The sequence below is a fragment of the Macadamia integrifolia genome, chromosome 2 (assembly GCF_013358625.1).
Source record: "Macadamia integrifolia cultivar HAES 741 chromosome 2, SCU_Mint_v3, whole genome shotgun sequence".
NCBI lineage: Eukaryota > Viridiplantae > Streptophyta > Magnoliopsida > Proteales > Proteaceae > Macadamia > Macadamia integrifolia.
The window spans coordinates 18,795,778-18,817,140 of record NC_056558.1 but is presented as its reverse complement, the minus strand read 5'-3'; the positions used below and the strand labels follow the sequence as shown (position 1 = coordinate 18,817,140).

The 21,363-nt window shown below is 39.4% G+C and overlaps 2 protein-coding genes across 2 annotated transcripts in view; one reads left to right on the top strand and one right to left on the bottom strand.

Moving 5' to 3' along the window:
• Positions 1–21,363, top strand: part of LOC122062963 (seed trypsin/chymotrypsin inhibitor TI5-72-like) — a 98,167-nt gene that overhangs the window by 38,033 nt on the left and 38,771 nt on the right. The gene's annotated exons all lie outside the window — the stretch shown is intronic.
• Positions 4,070–4,844, bottom strand: LOC122062994 (seed trypsin/chymotrypsin inhibitor TI5-72-like). Its single transcript, XM_042626656.1, has 2 exons — positions 4,649–4,844; positions 4,070–4,503 (listed from the first exon to the last, which is right to left on the bottom strand). The coding sequence occupies exons 1-2, from the start codon at positions 4,770–4,772 to the stop codon at positions 4,280–4,282; spliced, it is 348 nt and encodes a 115-aa protein (XP_042482590.1). The 5' UTR covers positions 4,773–4,844; the 3' UTR covers positions 4,070–4,279.

Genomic DNA, 21,363 nt, shown 5'->3' with positions numbered 1-21,363 from the left:
TCTTCTCCATTTTAATACAATTTTGATTTCTAGAAAAAAAAAAATGGCCTACGATTTAGGACTTTCATTTTCTCATAAATATATATCGACTTTCATTGGATTGGACAGACTTGAATAAATGAATTAACTCGGTTGAATTGAACCTAAAAGACTTTCATTGCATCCTTCAAGAGTTGCAGCTTTCCCCAACTTGCGATTTTCTGTTTCCCTGTGTTTGATTCACTTGGTTCCACAACTAGAAGAGTGTGTAATTTAACTCTTGATTCAACACTTCCCCGAAGCTACATCACTTTCGAATGTAATAATTAATAAATAATTATTTTAAGTGCATTTGTAAACTCTTCACGAAATTACCATTGAGCTTAGGATTTGGTCCAATTATATTCATACAATTCTCCTAAGATATTTTTCAATTTGTGAAGTGGATTCCTTGTTTAGTATCTCTTCCGTTCGAAAATAAACATTGTGAGGTAGTATATAGTTAGTATAGGTATACCTTTGGTACATCAAAACACATAATATGCCATTGTAACAATAAAGACCTCAAATAAGTATGGGGATTAACTGTCAGCTTAATGGGTGAGATTACTCAGCAAACAACCAAAAGCACGTCCATCCTTCCCTCTAATTGAACCATTTAAGACACTTCTTAATAAGGAAAATGATGGTTCTAACTGAACAGATCAGATTATGATTATATCTAACAATCAGAATTCCCATTTATGATTGGTGTCAGAAGGCTTTAATGCCCATAGAAAGAATGTTTTAAGTGTAGAGATGATTCCAGTCTGCAATTAAAAGTCTCTGATCGTGATTCCTGCGGACAAATAAATTGGTCACAGGATATGCTTTAATACATGGCATAGGATGAGCTCCCCAAATCAGCTTAGTAATTTCTGGGTAAAGTTCAACAAAATAACATTGTTGACTTTTAGCCCCATCTTCTATATTACAAGTCATATCTCATAAATAAGCCGCGGCTAGAATTTGTGTGTAATTTAAAATTTCAAGCTCGAATTTATGGGTTCTTGTCTCCAGTCTTTCAATTTTCAATGTAGCTCACATTCTCATTTTTTCTTTACTTATATATATATATATATATATGTGAAGAATTTCAGTAAATACTACACCTAGTTTAATAATTTAGGTACTACCTGGGAAATGCTAAATCCATGGTAATCTCCGCATGTGCGCAGTTCTATATGATGTGACAAACCTACATTAGAGATGAAGGATGCATACTTCAAGATGCCCTTAAGATTTTTTTTTTTTTTTTTTTTTTACATGCCTTGAGCAGTTGAGCACCACGGTTTTCCCTTTTTTGTCCTGCATGGGTAGTTTTTAAACGGGGAAGGATGAAGATTCCGTCCTTTCATGTTTCCCGAAGAAGCGAGGTATGATAAATAATAAAATAATGGACAATAGTGTCAGTTTCAAATAAGTAAGAAACAGAGCTGGTTTCAAAAAAGCACGAGGGAAATTGCAGGTAGGCAATTAAGTAATTTGGCAATTACCCAACACTCAAAAACGACAAATAATCAGACTGGAAATTTTTCAGAAGATGAATTGAAGAGAGAGAGAGAGAATAAGGAAAGAAACAAAACAAAAGATCACGGACTTTTCGTGGAAAATCCTCCTTGGGTTCCAAGACAGTAAATATTTTGGCAGCAAGAGCAAGGGATCTTGCTACCGGTCTCATTTGTCACTTTCCTCCCATCAGACCAAGGGAAATAGACAAATAGTAACAGACGCATATAATATATCCTTCTCTAAACGGGTGCATTGTAAGCTGCTGCCTTAGTTTTTCCGCGCAAGGTAAATAGTAAGACGTAGAAGTGAAAGAAACCAGGAAACCTTAGATTTGACTTTCATTAAATAAAAAGGGTGAAAGGAGGGTTTAACAGCCTCGATAAACAAGGTTGAGTTGTGATTAAAATGTTTTAACTCAAATTTAACATTGCTTATCCAGTAATCAGGTCTCCTGAAGAATTGATTGGCAGAAGAGGGAGAATGTGGCGTGGATTTCATTTGCTACAGTTGGATTTGATGTCTTGTCACTTATTGCTCTCAGCCTCTCAAAACAGAGTAAGATTCCCGAACAATCAGACGAGTGGAGTGAAATGAAATGTCAGAGATTCTCAAATCTCAATTGTGACCATTTCCAATACATTTTAACCTCATGAGAAACAATAAGAGATAAATTCCATTGGACCAATTCCATTTTACATGTGAATCAAAAACATTGTTTGCTTTCACAGAATCGTACTACTAGCTTTTTGGATCTTTTTACCTTAGAACGTAACATTGGATCATTATTTTATTGGACTGATCAAGACTTAAGATCGATTTCAACCGATAACAATTACATCCGAGCGAAAAATAAAAATATTTTTTAATGAAGGAGGTTTGGTCAGTAGGATTGATTATTATTATTGCAAATAATCTTTGGAGCGAAAATCCATCATCATATCAAATTGATCTTATATGTTGGGGTTGAAGTCTACTTCTACTCCTCTAAATTACTAAATTCTAGAATTTTACTAGTGTTAATCTTTTAAAGGGAGGATAAAGCTTAATGTAGATGGGTGCGCTCTAAGGAATCCAGGACGTGCTGGAGCAGGAGGAGTTCTTAGAGATCATTTGGGGAAGATTATATCCTCCTTCAAACCTCATATTGGTACAACAACTAATCATGTGGCAGAATCAAAGGTTTAATGGAAGTTATAAAAATGGCAATGGGAAGAAGAGTGGATTCTCTGTGGATGGAGTGACTAGTGGCTATTGTAATCTTAGTTCAAGAAAAGGTTATTCCATGCTAAGTGATGTTGGACTTGCTTGCGCTACAGACTTTCTTAAATGCAATAATTGGGAAATTACGCATTGTTTCAACCTCGATTTTAAAACCCTTACCTTACTTTCTTTTAATATTTAAGTTACTTTTATTTTGTGTGTTTGGAAATGGTTGGCTTTACTTTTTATGACTATTTGTGTTTTGGTTTAAGTATTAGAGAGAGGGGATATGTGGTTATTGTTTCGGATCTTTGGAAACAACAAAAAAAAAAAGAATGTGGATCACGTTGGTTTTCAAAACGGAACTAATGTGATTCCACCTTAGCAGTTTTGCATGGTAAATAAGGTTGGAGTTACTTTAGGAAGTTTGTTTTTATTTTTCTTACGTCCCATGGACAATAACTAATTTTGGGGATTAAGTAAATATTTTTAAGCTTGAAACTAATGAATGTAAAATAAATTTTAGATTTTCTTATTTTATAATAAATTATCTTATCTAGTGAATCTAGGCAATTATATATAAAATAAAATCATGAACTATTATTAAGCAAAGCCTATATGAAATGGAAAACTTTCCATCGAGAGACAGGTACAACAAAAGGGATAGAAGAGGCAGGGGAAATCCTCCATACATTAGAGATAAAGGTGATGCTCCATAAGTGAGCTAATGAGCTTCAGAGTTAAACCTACGAGAAACAAATCTTAAAGAAATAAATGTAAATTAACAAGCTATTAATAAAATATCGTCAACTAAAATGCGAGTGACCGAATCGATCATCGAAGAAAAGTGGTTCTAATTGGCAATTACTACTTGAGAATCAGAAAGAAACACCAAATGCTAAATCTATAAATTCAATAAAAAAAAAAACCATGACAGTGGAATGATTGATCTACGTGTCTATCTCTTTTTTTAGATTCAAATTTTTTAAAATATATATTTTTTTTATTTTCTTAGCTTCCAAACATAGCATTAAGCTCAAATTTTAACTATGAGGTTGAGGTTCATCTGAATTGGAATTACATCAATTCTGCTTCCATAATTTTCCGAAATTAAAAAATGGGAATGATGTTCCCATACATATCCACTATAAAGAATTTTTTCTATAGAGGGTTAGACCCAAAATTAGTGGTTAATTAAGTAGTTCAAGTCTGGCTCTACGAACTACAACAAAGAAGACTTATAAGTATTGTTTTTTCCGTAATAAAAGGTCTAAAAATCTGCTAAGTGTTTTTCTTTTGACATTAGCAAACTTTAATTCATGTCAAAATTAACAACCAAAAAAAAAAAAGTCTCGTCTTTATTATAAATTATAAATAAGCCAATTTGCTAACACCCACTGGTTACAATCTTATGAAGATGAAACAAGAGGTACTGCAAATGGGACACAAGACACAAAGCACACAAAGTTGGACTACTGTAGGACCACGACCATGGTTCTGGAACATAGTAGAGGAGACTATTTGATGGTAGCTAGGTGGGGTTGCGAGCTCAACGGAGGCTTGCTAGGTTTCTCTCAGCAGTTGTGACAGTGGAAAGACAGTAACTGTCGAATTGGGAAGCGATAGATTCACACAATGGCAGAAGAGCAGCAGAGACAGTTAAGTAGCAGATGCATTTGGTGCAGAGAGAAGTATCGGTGCAGCTGCAGTAAGGAGGGCTTGATTTTGTGCAGACACAGCTATCACACCAGCTACTGCCCCCAGTCTTCTTTCCTGTCGAACAACCACAACAAAATATGTGAGCATGTAACCCTCAAAGAGAGAGAGAGAGAGAGAGAGAGAGTGGCCATATAAACCACATGGAGGAAAGGTAAGAGGAACCCAAACAACATCACAGGTGGGCTTAGCTTAGGATTACCAGTTGGAATGTCAATGGCTGCAAGCAGCTTAGCAACATCGACTCTAGTAGCAGCCATTGGAGCAGGCATTGTTGCTAGAGAGAACAGCAACATTACTGTCATCAACACCACCTTCAGAGCCATTGTCACTCAATCTCACAATCTTCACCTACAGTTTTCACACACACAAACTTGTTGATCTCACAACTTACAAGCTCATTGCTTGGGCCGTATTTATAATTGGGAGAAGCCTCTGAGCACCATTCTCTTTTACTTAAATGCCCTTGTGGGGAGAGAGAGAGTGACGAGTGAAATTGTCAATTTTCATGTTTTCTTATTTACTTAAGGAGAAAAGAATGCTACCCGATCATGCACTCCTGGGTTGTAGCCAAGTACCTGCAACACCTTTTTTCGCTAGAAGATCATTTGTATTAAAATATGGGAAGAATATACAAAAGATAAAAAAAAGAGACACCGGCGCTTACATGCACCAAAGAGTGCTCAGAAAGAAGCAATAGAGAACTAGCCCAAGAACCCCACCTTCGGCATTGCCATCAAAAGGGCACTGGACCAGAACCTCTGATGCCAGAAAAGAAAAAGGAAAAAAACTTAGACCCAATGGTATCAGGGACAGTTTGAGGCGTCCATGCCCAAATCCACTCTAACCATTGCTAGCCAAACTGAGATGGGATCAGAAATGTTGTATTTCGCCACCGACTTAGCAAGGAAATCCACAACTGAATTTACTTTCCTATAACAGTGAGTGATTTTCTATTCAATTGAGGCTAGGAAAGGACTTAACCCATCCCACCGATGACGACAAATCCATGGCACCACTCCTCTCGAAATCAATAAAACCACTGCGACTAAGTCACACTCCACCCACAAACACTGGATACCCATGGCCTTTGCCTGTTCCAATCCTTCGATGACAACAAGAAATTCTGCCTCAAAATTAGTCTTCACTCCAATCATATTTCTGAAGTTTCCTTTAATCTCAGAATTTTTATTACGGAAAACACCTCCTATACCTGCCCTGCAGGGATTTCTCAGTGAACACCCATCCATGTTCACTTTAATCCAATCATCCATAGGAGCACACCAGAAACTTTCACATATCTCACGAGGCCGACGATTTGATATGTGAAGCCCAATTCTCCTAGTGTAGAGAAGATCAGAGATGGATAAATATGCCCCTGTACTATAGTAAGACTGAAGGCTAATTTCAGATTGAAACTATTCAAAGTACCTGCAACCCCTGGTACCAGCCAGGAGAATGGAATCTCAGGGATATGGGTGAAAAAATACACCTTAGGTGAGTATTTTCAAATTTTCAAACCTGCCCCTAGGATTCCATTCTCTTGGCTGTTACAATGGGGTTGCAGCAGCGAAATTTTTTCCGCCCTCCTGCACCCAAAGACATGGGTGGCACAATGACCACCTTACCCCCTTCTGTTGATGCCGCGGCACATGCTCTCGTTGGCCCTTGCAACCAGGTAGTATGCTCCCCTTAATTAAGTACCCCAAATCGATCATGTGAAGCATGTGTGTTAAGATTGCCACCCTTAAGTTATCAATGACTAGTTTGGATCTCCTTCCTTGCGGGTAAACAACACATCCCATCTCACACCATCCATAGTGTATGGGGACCTGTAGGGAAAAGGAACCTGATTTATCAACGATTGCATTGTTCTCAAAAACCTCATAAAACACATTCGACTGTTTGTCTTCAGGAGTTTATTCTAAAAAGCTCCCTATTATCACATTGTAGGAATCTTTCCTACACATCTTACCCTGTGGACAGCTTATGTGGTTTTTCTCATAGATGAATATAGAGAGGCAAGGGTTTGGATTAAACAAGTGTCAAATTCTAGTATGCATCTCTTACACAACTGTGATACCCGATAATTAAAATGCACTCTCACATAGCCCTGGATTTTCGAGTTCTACCTTTTCACATGGTAAAGTTCAATAGGACTAAAACTTAACATGTGAATAATGGATCTAAGATTTTAGTTATCCACAATTTTAAGGCTCCATCTAATCTACCATAAAATTGGTATGTAGGAAACAATTCCTATCACATGCATGTAGAAACAGGATTTCCCTATAAAAATTTTGAATAAGATGATTTTGATTTCTTATCGGTTTCTTTGATTGGTCCATTATCATTTTCTTACCAGTTTGAAATCAACTATATTTATATAAAAAAAATTACTTTGACACCCCTACACAATGGCAAATTGCTTGAGACACCAAAAGTTTGAAAATATTGCTTGAAGCCCCATAAAACCTAACAATGTTAGTCGGTTGTTAGTGATTGAATTAAAAGAACATTTTCTTTAAGAGTTATTCAACTGAAACTTGTGAAGTTAAAATGACCAACTTACCCTTTAGAGTATTAAACTAAAATAATCCATATCTATTTAAGTAGTGGATGAAAGGATTCCCGTTTCACCCATCTTTCATCTCAAATCCTATCAGAAATTAAGGCATATTCAAGCCAACTTAGCTGCCGGAGAAGAATAGGAAAAGGTGAGTAAGAAGTTCTGATTTCGATGGAGAAAAATACCCCAAACAAACTCACCTCAACCTGAAATTTCAATGGAGTATCCCTAACCCACCGGACTATGAAATCAACTCAACAACCCATTGAATTGAGACCCCAAAACTGGTAAGAGAATTTTGAAACAAGAGCAGCTACAGTGGGGGCCAAAATGATTTGCTTCCTTAAGAATGAGTGAACCAACAAAGATGCACTGGTTTTGGTTCGTTTCGGTTTTTTGTCGATTTTTTCTTACCAATCTGATTTTCGTTTTTTTTGTAAACTCAATCAAAAGTAAGAAAAAAATGTGATTTATTATTATTATTATTATTATTATTATTATTATTATTATTATTATTATTATTATTATTATTTTATGATTTTCAGGTTGGTATTAGTTTCAATATGGTTTTGAAGTTCTATTTGATGTCTTATTCACTTCAATGCGATCCTATTTGATTTCGATCTTACAAAATATCAGCCCAAACAAGATCTACTAAACTCATATTAATTCACTTTCGATTGATTTCATTGATTTGGGCCAAGTTTTGACACCTCCTATCCAAATGATGAAAATAAAGATATTTTAATGGATACAATGTGCAAATAATAAGAAGTCTTTGGGTTAACTTCACAAAGATTGAATAAACACTTCCCATTCTTCTCATCACAATTACAATACATAGCTGTCAGGTAACAAAAACACATAAAAGCCAAATTGCCAAAATAAGTAGCTAGGGCCATTATGTTGATAAAGATTCCCAATGTAAAATGTCAATTTATACTTCCAAAATGGTTGAAAATAATGTCTATTAATTCATAGAAACCCCAAAACCAGAAGTTTTAAACAAATAATTGTCCTAAAATTTTTTTAGTTTTGCAGATCAAGGCAATATATATGAGGTACAACCCCTTTCCATGTCATTTCTCCATCTCTACTGTTGTATTATTGCACTATTGCACAAAGAGGAGCAGACATGGTACATTTATCCACGTGAAGTGGACCAGAGTTACCTACCTACGAAAAGTAGTGATCAAGCACATTTTCATTTTTGTCAATGAACTACAAAAGGTTTGCAAGGCCCTAAAAACTTCATTCATGAGAAATAGTTTTTAAAAATCAGATCACATCGAGCAAGATGGTTTGGATCGAATTAGTATTGATCGAGATTGATTCTGATACTGGATCGATCTAATATTTATCCATTGATAAGATATGAGGGTAAAATGATTGAAAAGTTAAATGATAGAGTCATGATAGAATAAAGTATACATATATAAACCATTCTACCGTGCCATCCCAAAGTTTTAAAACCTTGCATAACAGAATCATACTATAAAAATAGAGGTTCAACCTAGGATACTTTTTCCACCCAATAATATGCTTATTTTAACTTTTGTATTGAAATTTAATTTATCCAATAAAATCACTGCACCCAAATGTTTACCAATTGCTTCATAAATAGAATCACTTGTGTTTCATCGAAAAATCAATCGGTGGGTATCTCCGTCCTACTCAAGTGGATCAAGTCAAGAGAGTCCTGGAGCTTAATCCGGGAGGGTGCTCTCCGACGCTCAAGTCAATCTTCCTTGCAACAGTAATGAATAATGGGTGAGGAGAGAGCTGAATAGTATGAGAGATAGTGAAGTATCCATACCTTTGGGGTATTTTACTATTTATAGCGTAGGGTTTCCTTTAGACAGTGTCAGTTAATCATTTTCTTGGGTAACAGAATGGTGGGGTCGTGCTTCTTCTCTGACCAATCTTCTAGCTCGAGCATGGGAGTCCATCCTGAATGGGTTACCGTCATTCTCACGCCTAGGAGAGGTTGAGGTTGAGAATGAGTGCGTCTTGAGCTGGTGGCAGGGATTATGGGGACTCCACAATTTTGTGCGTTTTTTTGTCTTCTGACGGATTATTATCATTTTTTTCAAAACCGTTCGTCATTGCTTTTTTTTTTTTTTCCCCTTCTTTTTTTTTTTTTTTTTTTTTTAATGAGGGATAGGATTTCCTTTTCTTCTTCACAATAATGGAAAAGGTTATGTCATTCTAATGAAAGAGACATTGAATGCCTATATAAAGCCATGATAGAATAGAGTTGAAGCATCAAGAGCTAAGAAACACTATATAAGAATGATACTGATCATACAATAGAGCCTGATGATAATTGAGTCTCATTGTTTCGAAGAAGAAAATATGGTGGTAAATGGTTGGTAAGACATGCTACAGTGATAGGAGTTTCTTCTAATTGGAATTCTGCTCCTAGTTTCTCGTTGGATAAATTAGGTTAAGATACTCAAGGTAAATCTCAACTCAGATTTACTTGAGGATTTTTGTTATTTTCTGTAGAGGTGTCAAAAACCTAGCCCCGAATCAATAAAATCGATTGAAACCGATCGACAAAATCCAAATTGAATCAAACCGATCCTTATTGGATTGGTTTTGGACCTAGGTCTGTTGGGACCGGCTGAAAATTGGTCCAAATCGAATCGACCAATAACCAAACCGAATGAAACCATAAAAAAATAAATGATTATGAGATTATAAATTGGTGAATTGACTATCTATTTTTTACAATATTAGTGAGAATATTTTTTATTGTAAGGGGAATTGTTACAAATCATTGAATATTAGGTTATGAACAGAGAAATTGATTTGTAAATTATAATAATGCTTCCATTGATTTCCTTGTTCACTATACAAAACTAGTTGTATAGTTAAATAAATGATTGGATAATAGGGTTCATTTTCTGATTTCAATATTAGTTATCTTCTTAGTAATTTGTTATCCATTAGTTTCAATATTAGTTTTCTTTTCTTTTCAAAAACCATGATTTAATCATAAATTTAAAGTGTGTTTTTCGTCAAATCTTGTCGCTATAAGTTAAGAGTGTAAAGTTTCATTATAGTTCAAGTCCAGTAATAAACCGATCTAAATCATTATTAACCTGATATTGAAAAACCGAAATAAATCAAAATCAAACAGGACCAAATCGAAATTGACCAAAAACTGAAGTTCCTTAAAAGATTGGTTTTGGTTTCCTTTTTTTCGCTAAAATATCATTTGTATTAAAAAAGAAGATAAAAATATACTACAAGAGGGATAAAATACCCAATCAAAATATCGACAATTTAACTGAGAAAAGCGGAGACGGATTTAATTCACCTTCGGCATTGCCATCAGCAGAAAAAAACCATCAACCAACTGTCCTCCACAATGATTTGAAGACTGAATTGGAGGGCTATAGGAGTCTATATCTCGGACGACCCGAGGCATCCATGTCTAGATCCATTTTTACCAAGGCCGGCCAAGATGTCACTGGTAAAGAGGTCTCAAAGCGAGCGGTAGACTTTGCCAAGAAATCCGCTACAGAATTTGCTTCACGAAAGCAATGTGTGATCTTCCACTCCACCCTTTCAAGGTAGGGTAAGCAGTTAATCCACCTTTGCCGAAATTTCCAAGGAATTTTCTTTTTCTGCAAAAGATGAACCACTGCGACTGAGTCACATTCAATCCATAAACTTTGCACCCCCAATCGGTTTGCAGCTTCAATTCCTGCGATAATAGCCTGGAATTCCGCCTCAAAATTTGTGCCAATTTGAAGGAACTCTCTGTAATTATATAACACTTCAGCCTTCTCATTGCACATAAGACCTCCCCCACCTGCTTTTCCCGGATTGCCCAATGAGCAGCCGTCAGAATTTAATTTGACCCATCCTGTTGGAGGAGTACACCAAAAAATTTCAAATAATTCTTTTTGCCGGCATTGAACCCCTGTAAATCTCAACCTTCTAGCGCACATCAAATCTTCAATCGAAACAACCACCCCAGAATGAGCTAGTGTCTGAGAGCGAATTTCATTTTTTATTTTCAAAAAAAAAATCTGCTCAGAAGAAGAGACTCCTTCATACCGCCTGGAATTTCTCTCCATCAAAAAAAAAAAGGGATTAACACAAACCCCTTATTCCACAACCCTTTCAATGGCATTGATTTTGCTTGGAGTTTCCACCAAGAAATCAGATGAGATTCATCAGAAAAAGCTGGTCTCAACACACCAAAGCATTGACAGAACCGAGACCATATAGAGCTAGCAAAGCTACACTCATAAAATAAATGATTTTTAGACTCCTCCGACTTACCACAAAAACTGCACTTTGAGGGCAGAGAGACACCCCTCCTTTTCACATTCACATCTAACGCAAGTTTATTTCTGATCAATCTCCATCCAAAAACTGCTTGACACGGTTGAATAGAGGACTTCCACACCAAAGATGACCAGCTCACCTTAGGCGAGCTTCTTCTACAGGCTTCCCAGGCTGACTTTATGGAAAAAACTCCTGCTGAAGAAGGGCGCCAATGACATTCATCCTCCATGCCTGAAATATAGATCAATTTTGCTTTATTTGTAATATTTTTCATGAAGTTAGATGCTACCTGAGGAAATTCCCATCTAAAGTTATGAATAAAATCGCAGACTTTTGCCTTTAAATTCCCACTGTGACCGCCATCATTCAGAAGCATTTCTTCAATGGAGAGATGATCCAACCACCTGCCCTTCCAGAAATCAATTTTTTGCCCATTACCTACTGTCCATTGCTCATTTAAAGTCACAAAAATTCCAGACTTTCTTTATCCCTAGCCAAATCGAAGAGGAGATATGGCTAGATTTTAGAGATCCGTCTGCTTTTAGAAAGCGACCCCGGAAGAACTTACTCATAGAGGAATCCTCATGCTTAATCTGCCAAGTCAACTTTGCTAGACAGGCAAAATTTACATCTCGCAATCTGCAAATGCCTAACCCCCCTTCCTGTTTTGGTTTGCATACATCGTCCCAATTCACCACTATTTTCTTTGTATCCTCCATATCACCTGACCAAATAAAATTACGCATCCACCGCTCCACCAATTTAATAGAATGGTCTGGCCACCAATATACTGCAAAGTTATGAACAGGAATACTAGAGATCACAGATCTCATCAACTCCACTCTTCCCGCCATTGAGAGCAGCTTACCCTTCCATCCAGCTAGCTTACTTTTTATCTTATCTAACAAAGGTAATAGATGAGATCCTCTCACTCTTCCCTTGAAAATTTCCACACCTAGATACTTCGTCGGAAGCCTCTCTGATTTTATACCTAACAGAGAAGAAATATATTGTTTCCTGTGGGGTGCCACCTTCCCAAAAAACAGGCTACTTTTACCCAGATTGAAATTCTGCCCTGAAAAAGCTTGATATTTTTCTAGGAAATCCTGGAGATTCTTCACATATTTTGCAGAAGCATTCATAAAAATAAATATATCATCTGCAAAAAATAAATGAGAGGGAATGGACACACCTCGAGGTCCCGGGAGAGACTTCAGCTTCCCATCCCTTACTAGCAACTTCAAACCTCTGCAGAACACCTCCTCTGCCAAGATAAATAAGAATGGAGAAATAGGATCTCCTTGTCTCAGACCTTTGCCCACTGGGAAAAAACCCACTGGCCCTCCATTCACTAAAACAGATAACCTGGAAGAGCTTAAAAGAAGCTGGATCCAAGAGATCCATTTGTCCGAGAAACCAAACTTTACCAATGAGGCAAAAAGGAATTTCCATGATAAGGAGTCATATGCCTTCTGCACGTCCAATTTCAATCCCATGCCTCCACCCCTCACAGCGGAATGCATAAGATTTGCCAACTCCGAGGCCAGACTAATATTGGAAGAAATAATCTTACCCTTCTGGAATGCACCCTGCTCATCTGAGACCAATTGCGGCAACAGAGGCATAAGCCTGGAGGACATAATTTTAGATAGAATCTTACAGAAAAAATTACTTATGCATATTGGCCTAAATTTATCCAGAGAGGAAACACCATCAGATTTTGGAATTAAGGAAATAAAACAGTTATTTATTCCTTTGGGCAAGTATCCCATTTGAAAAAAATAAACAACTGCCTTACCAAAGTCCATCTCCACTATCTCCCAACATTTCCTAAAGAATTTTCCTGGAAATCCATCAGGACCAGGAGAACTATCAGGATCCATATCCCACACTGCTTTTTTGATTTCTTCTCTGCCAAGAATCGCTTCTAAACTAGCCACATCTTCATTGGACAGAATTTTGGGAATATAATCCAGAAGATCAGGATACTCTATAATACTGGTTGGTTCATGAAACTTCTCGAAAAAAGAGGCAATATACTGGAAAAAAATAGATAATGGTGATATATAATGGTGGTCGTGGAGGCTGACAGCAAGCTAGAGGAGGAAGGAGTGGCCGAGGGCAGGAATGGGGCGGCTCTGAGCACGTGATTACAGAAATATCTTCGTCTGGTCTGGACGCAGGCAGGATAATTGTTCACCACCATTAAGTCGCAAAGCTTGACCAAGCTCCCACAAGAGCTGATGATGATGCTAGACGGAAAGGAAAACCTAATGCAGCGACGGGGCAGGCCTTGAGGTCTGACCGCCAGGCTGATACAAGGAAGTAATTTATGAAGATTCTCTTTTGGAATATAAGAGGAATAAAGAAGGCGGTCGGCAAGCGTGCCTTGAGAGATTTAGTTAAGCAGAAGGACCCAGACCTTCTTTGTATCGCCGAGCCAATGGTCTCTGTGAGTGATTTTCCAAACTTATTTTTTAATAAGTTGGGTTTTTTCAATAAATTTATTTTTAACAATAGAATAGGGAGAATTTCAAATTTATGGATTATGTGGAAAAGAAATCTGGGTTGTCCGGTGGTGATCTCAGAATCCTCTCAACATATTACGGTTGCTCTGACTTGGGACCTCACCCAAATGCAAGTCTCCTTCATCCATGCTAGCAGTTTTAGGGCGGAGAGAAGAGATCTTTGGTTGGACTTGGCTGCGGATATTCCTACCACTCCCACTCCGTGGCAATGGTTGGTGACTTTAATGCTACCCTTCAGTCTCATGAAAAGAAGGGCCCAGGAAACTTCAGCATGGGGTCAACTGCGGAGTACAGTGCTATGGTGGACTCTTGCTTCATGTCGCAGTTGCCTTCGAGTGGGAGAAAATTTACATGGAGCAACAATCGAAAAACTGGTAATGTGTCTGCAGTGCTTGACAGAAGCTTTTGCAATGAGCAATGGCTGACCATTTTCCAAGACTCCTCTCAAGTGGTTTTGCCTAGAATAGCTTCAGATCATGGACCGATTTTGATGACTGCAATTGCTAGTCAGGGCCCCTTAAACTGTCCATTTCGGTTCCATCAGTTCTGGATGGACCACGAGGAATTTAATAATGTGGTGGCATCGTCTTGGTCTGAATGGATTGCAGGACCACCTATTGTTGTTCTCACTTCCAAATTGAAGCGGCTCAAAGGGGTTTTGAAGACCTGGGCGAGATCAGCCTTCCCTCACATTGATAGAGAGCTTGAGGACGCGAAGACGGTCCTGAACCAAATTCATGACCAGATTGCGAGAGAAGGGATAAACGACCATTTGTTTGCCTTGGAAGCTGATGCGAAGACCGGCTTGGTGAAGGCCTTGGAAAATCATGAAAAAATCTGGGCTGAAAAGGCGAGAATTAGATGGCTGAAAGTTGGTGATCGAAACTCCAAATATTTTCACCTTTCTGTCAAAATGAGAAGAAACAAAAATACAATCAGAGCACTCAAGAGGCCGGACGGTACCATGGTGGAAGGGTAAAATCAGATAGGGGAGTATATTGTCGATTTTTTTGAGCGCTTTCATAAAGAAGCTCCCACAGAGACCCATGAAGATTTACTAGATAATATCCCGAAAGTCCTTAACCAAATGGACTGTTATATGTTGGATTCCCTCCCTGGAAATGAAGAAATAAGGAGGGCAGTGTGGGAGTTGGACCCGGATAGCTCGCCGGGCCCTGATGGGTTCTCTGGTGTTTTTTTTCGCAAGTGCTGGTCCTTAGTGGAAGTGGAAGTGTGCAATGAGGTGAAACAATTTTTTAGCACTGGATACATGCCCCACGGGGTCAATAATAATTTCCTAGTCCTTATTCCAAAGGTGGAGGGAGCAAACACACTGGATAGATTTCGCCCTCTCTGCATGGGCAATTTCTTTTGTAAAATTATTTCCAAAGTTATGGCGATGCAACTGGAACCTCTCCTCCCTCGGCTGATTTCAGAAGAGCAGGGTGCATTTCAGAAGGGGAAGTTGATTCATGATAATATCTCTGTGGCATCTGAGTTAGCAAATTTAATGTTCTCAGCGACCAGAGGTGGGGATCTTGGCCTGAAAATTGATATTAGGAAGGNTGGTCCTTAGTGGAAGTGGAAGTGTGCAATGCGGTGAAACAATTTTTTAGCACTGGATACATACCCCACGGGGTCAATAATAATTTCCTGGTCCTTATTCCAAAGGTGGAGGGAGCAAACACACTGGATAGATTTCGCCCTCTCTGCATGGGTAATTTCTTTTGCAAAATTATTTCCAAAGTTATGGCGATGCGACTGGAACCTCTCCTTCCTCGGCTGATTTCAGAAGAGCAGGGTGCATTTCAGAAGGGGAAGTTGATTCATGATAATATCTCTGTGGCATCTGAGTTAGCAAATTTAATGTTCTCAGCGACCAGAGGTGGGGGTCTCGGCCTGAAAATTGATATTAGGAAGGCTTACGATACTATTTCTTGGTCTTTCATTTTTCAAGTTTTGAGTAAACTTGGTTTCTCCAATAGTTGGATCACCTGGCTGCATCAACTTTTGATATCGTCAAAAATATCTATTCTTGTGAACGGAGGTCCTCAGGGTTACTTCGGGGTGGAGCGCGGGCTAAGACAAGGTGATCCTATATCTCCTATGCTATTTATTATAGCCGAAGAAGTTCTATCTAGAGGGCTGTCGAGTCTGGTTCAGTGCAAGGAGCTACAGGCAATCCATGGCCCAAGAGGCGCTGCCACTCCTGGGCATATCCTATTCGCGGATGATATCTTCATATTCACCAACGCCTCCTTAAGGTATGTTCGTACCCTGAAAAAATTCTTGATGAAATACCAAGAATTTTCAGGTCAGTGCATTAGCCTAGAGAAAAGTAAACTCTTCCTCGGGAAGATTGCTCCAGATCGAAAGCAGGTCATTGCCGATACCCTCGGAATTCAGATCTATAACTTCCCGACCCGATACTTGGGTGTTGAAATATTTAAGGGAAGAGTGAAGAAAGAGGCCCTTCTGCCAGTGATGGACAAGGTGAAGGGGCACCTAGCGGGTTGGAAAGGCAACCTATTGTCTTTGGCAGGAAGAACAGAATTGGTTAGATCGGTCATTGCAGGTATCCCTAACCATAGTTTTGCTATTTATTGGTGTCCAACTTCCCTGTTAGCAACAATGGAACGGTGGATGAGGAATTTTATCTGGACGAGTGAGATAGAATCTGCAAAAAAAATTACAGTAAAATGGGACGCCCTTTGTAAGCCTAAAGAGGAAGGAGGCTTAGGTATCCGGAGGCTCAGAGACACAAACAAAGCAATGCTATGCAAACTAGTCTGGAGAATCAAGCATGAGAAGTCGGTGGCCAGTTCTTTCCTTAAGGCTCGATTTATTAAAAATGATGGCAGCGTCAAAAAATGCGTTTCATCTTCCATTGTATCGGGGGTTAAAAAGGTCTGGAGCTTTGTGGAAGAGAATCAAAGATGGATTATCGGGAATGGTAATCTTGTAAATTTTTGGAAGGACAAATGGTGGGGGCCAAAATCAGTGCTTGAGGAGCTTCAGATAATGGATTTGACTGCTCTTAGATTTAATGCTAAGGTGGGTGACTTTATTCGTGGTGGAGAATGAGTGATCCCTGAGGTGAGATCGGTGGAGCTCATCAGAATATTTGATAAAATTAAGAGGATTAAAATCCCCTCAGGTGACTTAGTGGATACCTGTTGTTGGTCATTGTCGACTCTGGGGTCTTTCTCTACCTCTTCGGCATGGGAGGGTATCAGAAGGACAGCTAGCAAGGTCCCTTGGTACTCTCTGGTTTGGTGGAAAGGCCTACCTCCTAGGATCTCTACCTTAGGATGGCGTCTAGCTCATGGCAAACTCCCAACGGATGAGCAAATCAGACAAAAGGGGATCCATCTTGCTTCCAGGTGTGCTCTCTGCAACCAAGCTGAAGAAAATATTAATCATATCTTCCTCACATGCCCTTTCACGACCAAAGTTTGGAAAACATTTGTTAAGTGCTTTGAGGTTAAGTGGCAGCAGCACCAGTCAGTTGACAACCTGGTTCGATGGTGGAAGGCAAAGGCTAGAGTTATAAACCTTAAAACTCCCTGGATGATGGGTTTTTCCATTATTGCAGCAAACATTTGGTGGGAAAGGAACAGACGTCGGCATGACAATGAGTACAGAGCGGCGATGCAAATTTTTGAATATAGTCGTCATGAGCTTGGCTCTTGCGTAGGGAAGCTGAAAGGGGAAGTGAAAGCTCCAATTGATGTTATTTTCTGCAGTAAACTGGGTTTGACTGTGGGGTCTAACAAGCATGCTCACCCCCTCGAAGTTCACTGGTGTAAGCCCCAACCAAACTGGCTAAAGGTTAATGTGGATGGCAGCTCTCTGGGAAATCCAGGAAGGGCAGGGGCAGGAGGGATTGTTCGAGATAATGATGGCCAGGTGTGTGACTCATTTAGCATTTTTTTGGGAATAAAAAAGTCTTATGAAGCAGAGGTTGAGGCAGTCATGGAAGGTATTATGATGGCTAAGGCGATGGGTGCAGGGGGTATGTGGATAGAATCTGACTCGGCAGCAGTTGTTTTGGTGATCCAAAGGAACCATATCCCGTGGTTTATCCTCCAAAGATGGTTAGATGCTATCCCTTTCCTGGAATCAATCCCTTGGAAGATATCCCATTGCTTTCGTGAAGCAAATCCAATTGCAGATTTTCTGGCAAAAAAGGCTTAAAAATCTGGGAACTCAGAATTCTCGGTGTCTTTCCCAAGACACGTTGCTGATTATGTAGAAAATGATATCCTGGGCAGGCATAGCTTTAGATTCTCCTAGGGTGATGCTTTCTTTCTCTACTGATGGCCATGCCGAAGGTGGAGTTTGTTAGCGGCTCTAAGGGTCTCTGCTCTGTCCCTGTTTCCTCTTTATGTGTGATCCTTTTTTCTTCTTAATATATTAATCCTTTAGCAAAAAAAAAAAATCTAATGAATCAATCCCATCCCACGGTGTAGAACTAACTGCAACTATCTCGTAGGAAATGTTCCCCACACCAATTATAGCCAATACTCTTTAGTCCAAATCCTAGGCAACATAGGAGGAGCTAATACTCCATTACCCTTATGCGAGCCATTGCTGCCTCTGTTTTCTATACAAGCATGGCCCAACCCATCGTCATCAGCCATTGCAATCGCTAGCACCACCTCATGCTATGACTTACACATAGACAGGTGGGGCTGGGTTGGGCGGCAGTGGTAGTGGCAGTGCCGGTGATGAAGGTGGAGATGGGGTATAATTGGAAAGGGAAAGAGAAGCCTATCCACTTGTGCGGCTATTGCACTAGTATGCTGGCCAATGGGGGAAGTGCACAGTGTGCAAAAGCATCTGGTCGGGGGCCAACGCAGTCTTTTTGCTTCCACCTATGTTTATTATAAACACCCATTTGCATCTCACAATCTTCTTACTAAGTTCCACATGCCATTCTTTCCTAGTGCCCCCATTTCTTCATCCATTGGATCTTTTCCCTGGGGTTCTGCAAGAGCCACCTACTTTCAAATTGCCCATAGTACCTTGGGGATAGCTTCAAATTCCTTCTAAGTGAAATAGACACTCACCGATAAGGTTGCAGACGTAGGTAGACCCAATCACCCACTTCAAAGCTTTTGTCCATTCGACACATATCAAAAAAACTTCTTCATACGGTTTTGGGCTGCTTGCAATTGAACCCTGAGCTCCTGAATAATTTGATCACAACCAACAAGTTCCTTGTCATCTTATTCAATTACAGTTGCACCAAGAACATATCATAACAAGGTTGGTGGAGGTCGACCATAAACATTCTCAAGAGTGTCTTCTTCGTGGAGGTATGGATGCTTGTATTATACCAATACTCAAGCCATGTTATCCAACAAACCTAATTGTTAAGTTTGTCTCGAATTCTTAACCCGTTATGAAGATTGATCCGATCCGACATATTTTGGTGGCGACCTGAATGGGGAATTTTCTAAGATCTGTGATGGAAGCAGAGGGGTTGGGCCGATAGGCCCAAGCCCGGAGCCCATCATTGATCTCGTATGGGGGTGCGGGGCATAGGCCCCGCAGTATGGTTCGACCGGATCGACCACGACTCGATGGGTCGACCCACGATTTGGAGTATATATAATGTACTGTTGCTTATTGACAAAGTCATTGTATTTTGGGGTTTTTCGAGCTAGGGTTTCAGGGCGAGTTTTTCCTCGCCACTGCTAGGGTGTAATCTCTCTTCTGTATAGTGAATCATATTCTTCTACGCCCGAGGACATAGCACACCACCCTGGTGTGTGAACCTCTTTAAATCTCTGTGTCGAACGGATCTATTGTCTCTTTATTATTCGTGTTTTTTGGTGTTTGATCTTACACCAATCAATAGGCTTATACCTGTGAGACACCTTAAGTACATTTCAACGGTCCGATTCATCACTTCTGTTTGGCCGTCTGTTTGAGGGTGGTAAGCCGAAGAAAAGTTAAAATTTGTATCATGCAAACAAAACAAATCCTTTAAAAAGGCACTTGTGAATACTGGATCTGTCACAAACTATGGATTTTGGCATGCCATATAATTTAAAGATGTTATCAAAGAAAACCTAAGCCACTATCATAGTAGTGCATGGATGAGCTATGGGAATAACATGTGCAAACTTTGACAGTTGGTCTACCACCACAAACATAATTACTTTTCCCTTCGATTTTGGTAGCCCATCTATAAAATCCATAGATAAATCAGTCCATACCTGAGTAGGAATGGGCAGGGATTGAAGAAGGTCAGCGGGTAAGGTGTTCTCCCACTTTTGATGTTGAAAAGTATCACATTGCTTAATGTGATCCCTAATATTTTTCCTCATTCCTGTCCAATAGGAAACTGACATGATTCGTTGGAGAGTTTCATGATAACCCTCATAGGTACTTGAATGAATTTCAGTCACGATTGTATCAACCAATTGTGAGTCGGCCAACAAGTAAATCCTATTTTTGAAAAAATAGAATTCCTTCTTTATAACTCCAGGGACCAAAAGCCTCTTCTTGTTGTACATGGTCTACAAACTCTTGAAGTTTGGGGTTGTTGGCAACTCCTTTTGAATGGGATCCAGCCACATAGGATTTGGACTAGAGATGGAAAAATTGGCACCACTGTCTTCTTTTCTAGAAAGTGCGTCAGCCACTAAGTTTTCCTTCCTTGTTTTATACTCAGTGAGATTCATATCCCATGAGCTTCATCAACCACCTTTGTTGAGTGGAAGGAATAGAAACGGAGGAAACTTGGAGAAAACTGAGGTATAGAGAAGGGAGATGCAGTGTGGGCAGATAGGGTTAGAAATTCCGGCCATGATCCTGGGGGTGGGCGACCTCCAGACAAAGGACGTCAAATGTTGCTGACAGATTTTTGGAATCCTTCATTATTTTCTACCTCAGGTTTGAAGGCGGTTGATGGTGCAGAAGAAAGAAGAAAGGAGACAGAGGCTGAAGCAGAAACAACAAAGGCTCACGAAGGAAATACTATCTCGAAGAGATCCTTCTCCACAGTTGTGGGAAGCACCCTTCCTGATAGGGGTGTCAATCGGTCGGGTCGGTCCGGTTTCGGTCGGGCTTAATCGGGCTTGAAGACTTTTAAAGGTTGCACCGTGTCCGCCCATTTAACTAATCGGTCTTAGTTAGTGAGGGCATGGTACACTTTATATTCGGTCGGTCGGTCTCGGGCTATAATTGGGCCACTAAAATCGAGCCTTAATCGGGTTTTAGTCGGGCCTTAACCGGGCCACGGACATGTTTAATGTTAAACGGGCGTAACCGGTTTTTAAACGGGCCTTCTTTAATTGTTGAGTTTAATTGTATTACACTATTACTTCTTTAAATAGAGATGAATCTACTCTCTTCCAAGTCACATCTAAAAACATCACAAAAAATCCAAAGCATTGATCCAACATCCTCATAATTAAACTATTTAGAAACATCATAAAAAATCCTAAATCCTTATCCTGTCCAAGCATCCCACAATTAAAATATTTAGAATCATAAAAAGTC